Source organism: Zootoca vivipara, chromosome 7 (genome assembly GCF_963506605.1).
Source record: "Zootoca vivipara chromosome 7, rZooViv1.1, whole genome shotgun sequence".
Classification (NCBI taxonomy): Eukaryota; Metazoa; Chordata; class Lepidosauria; order Squamata; family Lacertidae; genus Zootoca; species Zootoca vivipara.
The window spans coordinates 8,448,945-8,461,167 of record NC_083282.1 but is presented as its reverse complement, the minus strand read 5'-3'; the positions used below and the strand labels follow the sequence as shown (position 1 = coordinate 8,461,167).

Genomic DNA, 12,223 nt, shown 5'->3' with positions numbered 1-12,223 from the left:
TCTGAAGACATTTTTGTTTAGGCAAACCTTTCCAACATGTGCAGTGTTCCATGTGTTATCATTCATTTTAGCTTATTGTTGGTTTTCATTCATTTTGAATAGTTGTTTTTTAACTATTTTTACTGATAATGTTATTGTTTAATGCTTTTTGCAAACTGCTTTGAGGTTTTGTTACAATCAAGTAGTATATAAGCAATGTATAAACATTAAATAAATAAAACAGATAAAAATTACAAAGACAAATGAGTTTTAAGTACATGGTTGTAGATTTCCAGATTTATTCAGACATGAGAGCTCCATATACATGTAAGCTTGCTTTAAAAGTTTTCACTTAAAAAACGTTTTTTCTTTTTTTAAAAATGACTTCAGATCTCTCTCCTGAGCTGCATTTTCCACAATGTCGTCTTCTGCTTTCTGTAATGGACAAGTTGCCATCCCAGCCCCAAGATGTGCAAGCTCTTTGGAACACTGGAAGTCAGTTACCAGAGGAGATTCCCAGGTAATTCATTGCTGCTGTAGTAAATTAATATTAGTAGGGAAGCATTTTTGTGATTAACATACTTGGTGTTGCCATCCTCAGGTTGTTTTGAACATGTTTTATAAAAAGATTTGTTGTATTGAGTGAAGGGTTTAGTGAAGGTCAGCATGATTAATTCTAAATAGAATTTCCTCAGTATTGTCAATTGACTGTATTATGGATAGTTCTTGCCAGATTTAAGATGCTTACTTCTGTTAGGCATACATCACTGAGAGTAGACTTTTGCAACATCTGGAAATCTAGCAGTCAGTAGCATAAAATCCACCCAGCACAATTTAGGGCTGCACTATCTCTATATTATTCGTTTTAGTGATGCATGTTGGATTGTTGCAAAGAGTTAGCTTTAGGTAAGAGGAAGTAATCCTGATGTTCTCCATTTCTCTGTAGAGTCTCCTTGTTTGCAGCCCTCTTCCTCAGTCTTCAGCAATGTCCTGGAGAGCTTTTTCTTCCTGTTTGTTTGCCAGCAGCAATGGGGACAGGGCAAGCTGAGGATCATGTCACCTTTTACCACTATGTCTGTGTCCATTTGTGTGCCTTTATCACATCCCTCTCGGTTTCACATTTCCATCTACTGGTAAGGAGAAGTATTGTAAGACAAGCCCCATCTGCTGACTTGGAGCAGCTGGTGGATTTTAAAACCAAGATTTCCAATATAAGTCATTCTTCTCCACTGCATATCTTACCATATAATAAAACCTTAAGATGACCTCTGTTTGTGTAGCTGCCACAGGCTAGCTACAGAGGATCAGTCCAGGGTGGTCCTCTCCTGCCTTTCCATCTTTGCTGCCACTGCCATGGAATGGGGGAGAAAGTCTCCCTTTGTCCATTCATTCTTCCACACTACTGCCTTAAGAGTCTCTACCCTGGAAAGAAGAGAATGAGGGGTTTGTCCTCCCCACTTCTGGAAGTTCGAGCTGTGGGAAGGGGTGCGTTGGTGGAGTTGCACAGGGAGTGGGAAGGGAGTTTGTTGAGGGGCAAAGGAAGTGGGGAGGAGAGTCTGCAAGGGGCAAAGGCAACTATCTGTAAGGCAACTATCTGTAAACAAGCAATAAACGTCCATAAAAATGGTGAATGTACTTACTTTCCAAAATACGTTTTATCTTAAACAATTGTAAGCACAGTAACGTTACGATTGATTTTGACTGCTCTATGACTAAGCTCTTTAGCAATGAAACGTCTTGATGACCGGAACGATGTCAGAGCACTGAACCACTAGTGGACTCTTTTTTACTGCATTTGCAATTGTTTAAGATAAAACCTATTTTGTAATGAAACTGCTTTTGCCATTTTTATGGATGCTTATTGTTTATTTACAGATAGTTGCCTTGGTGATCTTATCTTGAGACAGTGCGCAGGCATACCACATGGAGCTGGTAGTCAGCTGCCCCGGACACAACTGACCTGTGCCTCCATGGACAGCTTTGTTTTTTCTTGTTAGTTGGTGGGATGACAATAAACAGCAGTTGTAACTTCTTTCTAAGCAACTTTTTGCCTGTGTATACATGTGTCTGTTTTCTTTCAGGAATGCTCTCTGCTGGAGGCTGTACTTGGTTCTAACACAATCACTGATCTCCTGGCTATGGATGTTTGGTGCTTCCTTGCCCGGTAAGAAAAAAAGAAATCCTTACAGCATATTAAAACAATAAAACAACAGCCGGGCAATGTTCCTCCGGACTCATGAGGAGCCTCTTTAGTAGGGCTGGATGAGTCTGGGCCCCGCCCCCTAGGCAGTAGGACAAGAAAAAAAATTACGTTACGTACAGATACCACTTTTTCTTCAAGAAAGATAGAGTATCATACAGGGAATTTCTTTTCTCCCCACAGTAAACTTTTTAAGCTGAGAGAGAATGACTTGCAAGAGCTATGCTGATAGGTGCCATGACTAAACAGGGATTTGAACCCAGGCCTTCCCAGTTCAAGGTCAACACAGACTAGCACCCCAAGGAGAGATCTGCTGCCTCACTTGTTCATCTTGCTCTTTTTTCTTCTCCCAGGTATGGAAGAGCGGACTTGTGTGCTCATCATGCTTTTATAATAGCACATTTGGTAAGCAGAACGTGGTTTGTTTATAAGCAGAGGTATTTTAGCAGAGCAGAAAATGTAACATAGCACAACATGAAGTTTACATAGCTGCAGATTGTGACCCCAGGCCTCTTGAAGACTATGGGAAAATCTGTTTTACAAAACAGGGGAAATGCTCAGCCCACCCCCCATTTCCCGATGTGTTTGTATTGTTGTTGTTGTTGTTTAGTCGTTTAGTCATGACCGACTCTTCGTGACCCCATGGACCAGAGTACGCCAGACACTCCTGTCTTCCACTGCCTCCCGCAGTTTGGTCAGACTCATGTTGGTAGCTTCGAGAACACTGTCCAGCCATCTCATCCTCTGTCGTCCCCTTCTCCTAGTGCCCTCCATCTTTCCCAACATCAGGGTCTTTTCCAGGGAGTCTTCTCTTCTCATGAGGTGGCCAAAGTATTGGAGCCTCAGCTTCACGATCTGTCCTTCCAGTGAGCACTCAGGGCTGATTTCCTTCAGAATGGATAGGTTTGATCTTCTTGCAGTCCATGGGACTCTCAAGAGTCTTCTCCTGCACCATAATTCAAAAGCATAAATTCTTCGGTGATCAGCCTTCTTTTGTATAAGGTAAAGGTAAAGGGACCCCTGACCATTAGGTCCAGTCGTGACCGACTCTGGGGTTGCGTGCTCATCTCGCATTATTGGCCGAGGGAGCCGGCGTATAGCTTCCAGGTCATGTGGCCAGCATGACAAAGCTGCTTCTGGCAAACCAGAGCAGCACATGGAAACGCCGTTTACCTTCCCGCTGTAGCGGTTCCTATTTATCTACTTGCATTTTGACGTGCTTTCGAACTGCTAGGTTGGCAGGAGCTGGGACCAAGCAACGGGAGCTCACCCCATCACAGGGATTCGAACCGCCGACGTTCTGATCAGCAAGCCCTAGGCTCAGTGGTTTAACCACAGCACCACCTGGGTTCTTTTGTATAATAAGGGCTAAATATTAGTTTTGTAATATAGGCGCTGTGGTTAAACCACTGAGTCTAGGGCTTGCTGATCAGAAGGTCGGCGTTTCCATGTGCTGCTCTAGTTTGCCAGAAGCGGCTTTGTCATGCTGGCCACATGACCTGGAAGCTATACGCCGGCTCCCTCGGCCAATAATGCGAGATGAGCGCGCAACACCAGAGTTGGTCACGACTGGACCTAGTGGTCACGGGTCCCTTTACCTCTACCTTTAATATAGCAGTATTTAGTCAAATTTAGTTTGAATTTAGTCAAAATGCAGTGAAGTTAGGGGATGATTATATTCTTTCTTTCTTTCTTTCTTTCTTTCTTTCTTTCTTTCTTTCTTTCTTTCTTTCTTTCTTTCTTTCTTTCTTTCTTTCTTTTGCCAGCTTGATTCTCTCATTATATATTTTGAAATATTTCCACCCCATGTCTTCAGCCAAACATGGATTCCAAGGAAATGTACATACAAAATTAATTATCAACACTGTTTTAAAATAAACAATAGCACAATAAAATCTGGGAATCATGTCATATTCAATCATTTTAAACAAGCCTAAATATGTTCATGGTGCTTTCTTCAGGAGATGCTTGGTTGTTCAGCTTTGCTTCATTTTGATAAGCATTTTTCTCTAGGTCTGATTACCTAGTGACGGGGAATTAATTTGTTATTTATTTTTACCTTCCTCTTTAGTATGTGGTTTGGCTCATTTGTTTGAGCTATCTGGATGGTTTTAACAAACAAATGCTGGCCTTGATATGCCACTCTAACATGGTGCCACTTTGATTAATTCCTAATTTTAGGCTTGTTGTAACAGAATAATTTGTGTGGTACAGGCTACTCTGAAGTAGTTTAGGAGGGACACACAAATGGGTGCAAATGGTATTTCGTTAATACAGACATCTGGCTGTGGTCAAGTGGAGAATCAGTAATGTTAAAAAAGGAATATGTAAGTAATGTTGGACTTGCTGTTACTTAAAATAGGACCCGGGGTACGTATAGCTATAGGTTCTGCATCAAAACTGTTTTCTTTCTAAAAAAACCAAACAAACATGCTTAGATGTTGCTAAATTGTTAGAATTTTGTGACCTAATAATTTCTTGCCCTATTCAGATAAAAGCTTGTCCTGCAGAGCATTTTCAAGTTTCTCAGCTTGGAGTCCTGCTGAGGCGTCTGCTCTTCCTAATGACTGCTGATCACCAGGCAAGTACTGCCAAAAAGGTTATTTATTGATTCCAACTGTACCCCATCTTTCCTTCAAGGAACTCAAGGTGGTAAGCACTTTTTGTTTAGTAAAAGATGAGCCATATGTTTCAACTTGCTTTGTTAGAACCAGAACAATTTTTTAGGGCTCATTCAAATACTACACTCACCATAGGAAGGTGGTCAAAGATGTTTCTTTTTAGTGGCCTCCACTCATTTTGTGCGATTAGATTAATCTTACCATCCAGAAGGTCTCCCTTTCAACTGCTGCACTGAATGTGCAGCCCAGGCATTTAGAGTTTTTCCTCATGGTAAAAGGCTTACAGCATGGGTAGGCAAACTAAGGCCTGGGGGCCGGATGCGGCCCAATCACCTTCTAAATCCTGCCCACGGACGGTCCGGGAATCAGCGTGTTTTTACATGAGTAGAATGTGCCCTTTTATTTAAAATGCATCTCTGGGTTATTTGTGGGGCATAAGAACTCGTTCATATTTTTTTCAAAATATAGCCCCCCGCCCCCAAAAGGTCTGAAGGACAGTGGACCAGCCCCCTGCTGTAAAGGTTTGCTGACCCCTGGTGTTCTGTGAAAACATTTTGGTGAGAGCCGTACTACCTGAATTTAGCCCAGAGGAATCATTGTGTGGAGTGTCTTTGCAATTAAACCTCTCAGGAATCTCCCTCAATACTAACTGAAGTTGTGCACCTGTCTGTTATGTAATTAAAGGGTAGACATATTTTATGGGTATTGTTAAGGTTTTCTGTGAACCGCCCAGAGACCTTTGGTATAAAAAATTCAATAATAATGATAATGATAATAATTAATTGTCTGTCTTGGAAAGAGAGTGGCTGAAGTCACATTCTGGTTTGGGGACTGGAGAAGCTGCTGGGATGGTTTCAGAGTCTAAACCTTGCCTTTGAGAGGGAGAAATACTTTCCTCTAGCCTGCCATCTTACTCTGTCATTCGACAGAAAGGATATTCTGTTTAGTTTATTACTTTCCTATATTTGGGAAACAGCTTATTGAACTCTCCTGTGCTCTTTCTGATGTTGCCTTCACCTCCTTGCAGGTGAGGTTCACCCAACAATTTCCTTCCAGAGAAACAGACAACCTGATATTGTGGCAGCATCTTTCTCTCCAGGCCCTGATCCCTCCCCTCAGGCAGCAAGTTGCTCATGAGCTCTTTGTGGCCGGATTTGCACAATGTCAAGAGTGGCTGAGCAGCAAAAGGTCTCTGGAGGAACTTCCACAGGTGGTAAGGAAAGGCTTGAATGAATTACTTCCGGATGAAAAACTCTGGTGAGGATTTTCTTGTCCTCTTTGGTTCTGTTATGGGCATGGGTCGGCAAACTAAGGCCTGCAGGCCGGATCAGGCCCAATTGCCTTCTGGATCCCGCCCGTGGACGGTCCGGGAATTGCCGCGTGGATTGCCAGCGCACACATTCTTTCCCTCTCCCTCACACGGCGGCACCGCCTCCTCCCTCCCTCCTCCTGGCTTCTCCGCACCCTGCCTAGAGGAGGAAGGGGGCTGGGCTTTGTTGGCGCCAGCAGCAGCAGCAGTGCTTGAGCGGCCGCCATTTTAAGCAGCCCCTCTCCGGAGCCCTTTCGCACGCTGCTCATCGTGCCGCCAGCCCCTGCTGCTCGCAAGACACAGGTAAGCAGCCACCAGGGCTCGTCCAGTGCTGTGGAGAAGGGAGGGGAGAGTCGGTGGGCTTATAGGTCTGAGGGACAGTGGACCGGCACCCTGCTGAAACAGTTTGCTGACCCCTGGTTATGGGGATACCCACAAGTAAGCCCAGCTTTTTGCATCTTTGTGCTAATAGTATAATTTAGAGGGATATAACTTTTTGTGCCGAGTCTATCAATAGTTTGCATGACTGGGATCAAGTGTTGGTGCAAAGGATGCAGGGCTTCAGATTCCTGAGATTCAAGACTTGCACTTTAAAGAGAGAATGCATTTATTTTTTCCTTGCCTTTATAGTTGCAGAGGGAAGCCTGAAGGTGCACACACTTTTTCTGTTAAAACAAGGGTGCTAACTTGTGGCTCTCTGGATGTTGCTGGACTATAACTCCCACCACCGCAAACTACTGGTTAGCTGAGGTTGACAGGAGTCCCACTTCTGGAGAGACACAGGCTAGTCATCCCTGTGTCTAAATGCTTGCAGATCTAGATGGTGTTTCTAGTGATCAGAGATACAACAAGAAGTGTTCCTAGCTCCTCACAGCTCTTTCTTCTCCGTTAGAACACTGCTCTCTCTGCCTTGTTGTCCTTGTGCCAAACTGCTGGGAAGTCACTAGAGGTGGGACAGCAAACAGCACTTGTTGGAATTGTTGGCCAGTTCTTGGTAGTTCTACCTGCCACACAGGTGAGGAAATTCATTTCTCACTTCCTGCTGCTCCGTCTAGTTCTCCCTTCTCCACAAGTCCAATAATATGTCAGAACAGAGATAGCTGCAGTTTTCCTGTTCTTGTGGGAGGGCTATAGGAGGAGAAAGCAGAATTCCAGGAGAGAGAGAGAGAAGAAGAAGAAGATGATGACAACGACGGTGTTTTTTACAGGAGCAGGAACATGCAGTTTGCATCTTTCTTGCCATACAAATGACAACATTTAAGGTGTTGCTGACTCTTGCAATAGTACTAGTTCCATTATGTGCCAAAAGAGAGGGGTATTTTTGCCTTGTACCATATAGCCATAGAAACGGGCAAAGAAGTGTTTCCGCTTTGATATACAGCCATACCTCGGGTTAAGTACGCTTCAGGTTGAGTACTTTCAAGTTAAGTACTCCGCGAACCCGTCTGGAACGGATTAATCCACTTTCCATTACCTTCAATGGGAAAGTTCACTTCAGGTTAAGTACGGACTTCCGGAACCAATTAAGTACTTAACCTGAGGTACCACTTTACAGTACAGGGTGAATTTAATAATACTTCAGTGCAATATGAATTGTTGTTAACACTTGCTAATCATGTGTGAGATTTTTGGTACCTACAATCACCAAACATTGTGCTTTACTCTCATCTGGCAAAGACCCCAAAAGGGAACTGGGCTAGGAGGCAGCAGTTTGTGGTAGTTTGTAACAGTCCTCATATTTAGATGAAGCTGACTTCACACTTTCCGTCTGTGAGAGGAGTGCACCTTCTGTCAGCTTGAGTTTTGAGTAGATCAACAACACTGACTTCCTTAGCCAGACAGCCTTTCATGCTGCCGTGACAGAGGCAGGGCACAGCAGAATCATTAAACATTCACTTTGCAGTGGATCTTTACCTAGTTTAGCGAGCCAGAAATAGAGGACACTGTGAGGCTATAATATGCTCTTTTTGTCCAATGAAGGTCTCCAGTCTGCCCTGTCTGCAGCAGACCTTTAGCTTGGTGCTTCGACTCATGCAGTTCTTCATCCAAATATTGGAGCCTCAACTGCTAATTCAGGTAAGAAATAGTGTGATGAGCAGACTTGCCTTGCATACACAGGTGGGTGTCTAGCAAGGTACTTTTCACAGCTGATTGCTGCTAGTTATGACAGGTGTATCCACACATAATTTTTCTACCAGAGAATGATCCTGGTAAGCATAAGCCACAGTAGTACAAGAATGTCATGATCCTAGTTCCTGGCTATTTAGAAACCCTAGCCCTCATGAAGCAGAGCTACAGTTTGCTTCATAAGGTGTAATTATGAAGTTACAGCTGGTTTGCAACATACTCACAAAACAACCGCCTGCATCTTCACTCACAGATGTTCACAGTATAGTGAGAGGGAGGAAGAGTGTTTTGCCCCCTACATGATTTTAAGGGCCTTCAAACAGTGTTTTATATTTGGAGGCACATACCTCTTGCCCAGGCCCAATGCTGCCACAACACCTCTGGCCTGAATTTCCCCCACTTCCATCCTTTATTGGCCTATCTACTGTCAAGGCTAGAATTTGCCAATTAGTTGAGGTTGAGCATATTTAGCACCTGTGCATACTGCATAAACAATGCTACTCTGGTGAGGGTTGACGGATTTGGGAGAAGCAAACAGTGCCAGGAGCCTTCAGGGTTGGTCAGTGAAACAGAATTTCCTGATCATACTTTAAACTACAAGATTTCCTGTCCCACTACTATGTTGATTGTTTAATCTATTATTTCTGTTATAAAAGGTTGCTGTGCTTCTTTTGCATGCAGGCCAGGTTATATGAATTGTCACTTCGTGTTCTTGCATTTTAAACCCCTCTAAACCTTACTCCACCAATGTGTGTATGTAGCTGTATCTCACTGGATGAAACGGACCAAAAGAGCGTATATCATAATCTTAAAATGTGACAAAACTCTTCATTGTTTTCTCTTCCTGCAGATACTCACATTGCAAACTTCCCTCCTTCAACTTAATCCCCCAGATCATGTTCTCACTGCAATCTTAGATTGTCTCTCTTCAATGGGGGTTCCCATTATTCCACCAGATTTCCAGGTAAATTCACTAGAACAAGATTCTGTTCTTTCATTAACCTTCTGCAGGTGTCATTTACGGGTGAAAATAATGGCTGTAGTACGAGAACATTGAGACAATGTTTTTCAGTGGTGGCCACTGAGTAGCTAAGGCCCAAAGTACATTAATCATGAGAATGTCAAGTTCCTAATACTTTTAAGAAAGCCTACATGGAAAGCCTACATGGGTAATGAAAGGTACAGGGACTCCTTGATAGTCCCCTAGGGGTAGAAATATATCACTATTACATTATCCCTGGACTTGGTGATGTTCTTGCCCCTGAGTTTATTTTAGCCTGGAAATGCATTTTTACTTGGAATTTTCCATTTTTAAGTCACTTTCTTGACGCTTCTGTTGAATGGAAGTGGGTCAGTGTGACAACTGGACTTGGCATGTTGTGGGACGTTTTGCTGGTTTGATTTGGAGGGCTGGACATGCCTATTCGTCAGCAGAGTCCAGAGAAATAGTCATATCAGTCTGTTGCAGCAAACAAAAAATATTTTGGTATCTTAAGAGACTGACACATGTATTATGGCTTAAGTCAGGCATCCCCAAACTTCGGCACTCCAGATGTTTTGGACTACAATTCCCATCTTCCCCGACCATTGGTTCTGTTAGCTAGGGATCAAGGGAGTTGTAGACCAAAACATCTGGAGGGCCGCAGTTTGGGGATGCCTGACTTAAGTGCTTGTCTTCTATCTGATGCATAAACTGTAATAAAATTGTCAGCCTGTAAATTGTTACAAGATTCTTCGATACGTTTTCTCAGTAAAGGCTGCCATGAGCTTTTCATTATTGTCATTCTCAGTGGGGTATCTGGGCTGTCTTTAATTATGATTCCCAGGGAAATTATGAGAGGAGGGAAATATATAGGCTTAAAACACAAATGATAACTGCATTATTCACTTGTTAGGAGCAGGTTTTGTCCAAGCTGTCCTACCTGTTTTCTTCTTTGCTGGCCAACAGTAGCTGGTTGATTCATCAGCACGCCATAGAGGCATTCACACAGTTTGCACAGGTAAGTTGAAGTCCAGCTGTGGTTTCCAGTTTGGGGGAGAAATGCACATGATCCCGCTAAAATTAATTAGTTTTCAGCTCACTCTTAACACTCTTGGTGTCTGTAAAGGGCTCGATCCAGCTAAGTTTGGCTACAAGTAACTGAGCTCCTGGCATCCAGAAATTCCAGAGGAAAGTGTGCTGGTCCTCTGGTGGAAAGAACTGCCAGTAGCACACTCCCTCCCTCAAGTTCTCATTTGCACTGCAGTTTTGAGAAACGAGAAGCAGCAAAAAGTCTCTCTGACTTTTTCTTATCTTATCCAAACTGCAGTGTAGCGAGAGAAGAGCCCACAACTCTTCCAAAACCTTGCCACATGGTTTCAGGAAGATGCACTGTCTTCTGGAGTTTAGAGAAAATGAGAAACAGTAGGACAGGCATCCCCAAACTTCGGCCCTCCAGATGTTTTGGACTACAATTCCCATCATCCCTGACCACTGGTCCTGTTAGCTAGGGATCATGGGAGTTGTAGGCCAAAACATCTGGAGGACCGCAGGGTGGGGGTGCCTGCAGTAGGACAACCTGAAAAGATTGTAGGGATTTATTTCGTTCTGAGGTTTGGTGAAGTTGTTTTTTTCTTTGGGGGGGGGGAACCCCAAAAGAAGCTAAAGTCTCTTCCACTATCTATCCCTTTGCTTTCTCCGTGTTCCAGGCCAAATGAGAAACACCCCTAGTAAGCAAAGCTAGGGTCTGCAGACCACTGCTTAACTCCCATCACATTCAGTGGTACTTAGCTAGATTAGATAAGATGCTTCTCTTTGGCTGGATAAGTAGTGTTAAGTCACAACATATTACAGATTAGTTTTTTCTGGATCTGTAGATGTTTGTGTTATTAAAGAGAAGAGAAACGCAACTGAAGAGCTGATGAAGGAATTGCGTAAATTCTACTGATTGGTATTTTAGTTGTAATTTTAGCTCTGCTTTCATAAAATACTTGGGTACAGTGAAAGACTAGGGCTTAGAATTGTAAAATAATAGTAACAACAACAACAACTATTATTATTATTATTTATACCCCACCCATCTGGCTGAGTCTCCCCAGCCACTCTGGGCGGCTCCCAATTGAATATTTAAACAATACAGCATTAAATATTAAAAGCTTCCCTAAACGGGGCTGCCTTCAGATGTCTTAAAATTAGGATAACTGCTTATTTCCTTGACATCTGATGGAAGGGCATTCCACAGGGCGGGTGCTGCTACCGAGAAGGCCCTCTGTCTGGTTCCCTGTAACCTCACTCAGGGCAGAAAGATTTAGGAGCACCTGACTTTGAATAAACTACATGCTCTTTTGTTGTTAGTTCTAATAGTGCTGAACATTTCCAGTTGTTTAGCAAAAATTCCACAAATCTGCTTGATTATTGTGTTAACATAACCAGGTTGTGGTAGGAATGAACCCTCTTATCCCCATTTGTTTTTTTGTTTTGTTTTTGTATTTGTATTAAGGAGACGAGCCATGAAGCCATACTTTCCCAGTGCCTTAATTCTGAAGAAATTAAAAGCAAAGTTGTTGGCTTCCTATCAAAGGTATTTCTTAAAATATAAAATGGATGGTATACTGCTAGTGCCAGATTTTCCATTTTGAAATTTAATGTTTCCTGAACAAATTATGCACATTGTTAATACAGTTATATTGAGTTTACAACTAAACTGAGCCTTTATCGAAACAAAAGGCATAACCTGAAACAAAGATATGTAGACGACAAAGCTTGTGCGTGTGCCAAAAGATGGACTTTTGTTTATTTACACAAGTAAGGACACTAAATCACTTCTTTGTGGTCTCTGCAGTCATACCTGTGCTTATCTATTTGAAATAGTTAGATCACACCTTTCAGCCTAACGGGCCTTCTTTAAGGCACCCAGTAACCTCTAACTACCGGTAGTGGGATGCAGGTGGCGCTGTGGGTTAAACCACGGAGCCTAGGGCTTGCTGATCAGAAGGTCGGCGGTTCGA

At 42.9% G+C, this 12,223-nt stretch overlaps 1 protein-coding gene across 1 annotated transcript in view; it reads left to right on the top strand.

The window, feature by feature from the left end:
* The window catches only part of FIRRM (FIGNL1 interacting regulator of recombination and mitosis), a 28,911-nt gene that overhangs the window by 14,177 nt on the left and 2,511 nt on the right, over positions 1 to 12,223 (top strand). Inside the window, exons 11-21 of the mRNA XM_035123570.2 lie at positions 370 to 499; positions 926 to 1,112; positions 2,061 to 2,143; positions 2,533 to 2,584; positions 4,671 to 4,760; positions 5,828 to 6,013; positions 7,002 to 7,124; positions 8,090 to 8,185; positions 9,087 to 9,200; positions 10,132 to 10,236; positions 11,716 to 11,796. Of these exons, the coding sequence (XP_034979461.1) occupies positions 370 to 499; positions 926 to 1,112; positions 2,061 to 2,143; positions 2,533 to 2,584; positions 4,671 to 4,760; positions 5,828 to 6,013; positions 7,002 to 7,124; positions 8,090 to 8,185; positions 9,087 to 9,200; positions 10,132 to 10,236; positions 11,716 to 11,796 (1,247 nt within the window). The remainder of the gene's footprint in view (positions 1 to 369; positions 500 to 925; positions 1,113 to 2,060; positions 2,144 to 2,532; positions 2,585 to 4,670; positions 4,761 to 5,827; positions 6,014 to 7,001; positions 7,125 to 8,089; positions 8,186 to 9,086; positions 9,201 to 10,131; positions 10,237 to 11,715; positions 11,797 to 12,223) is intronic.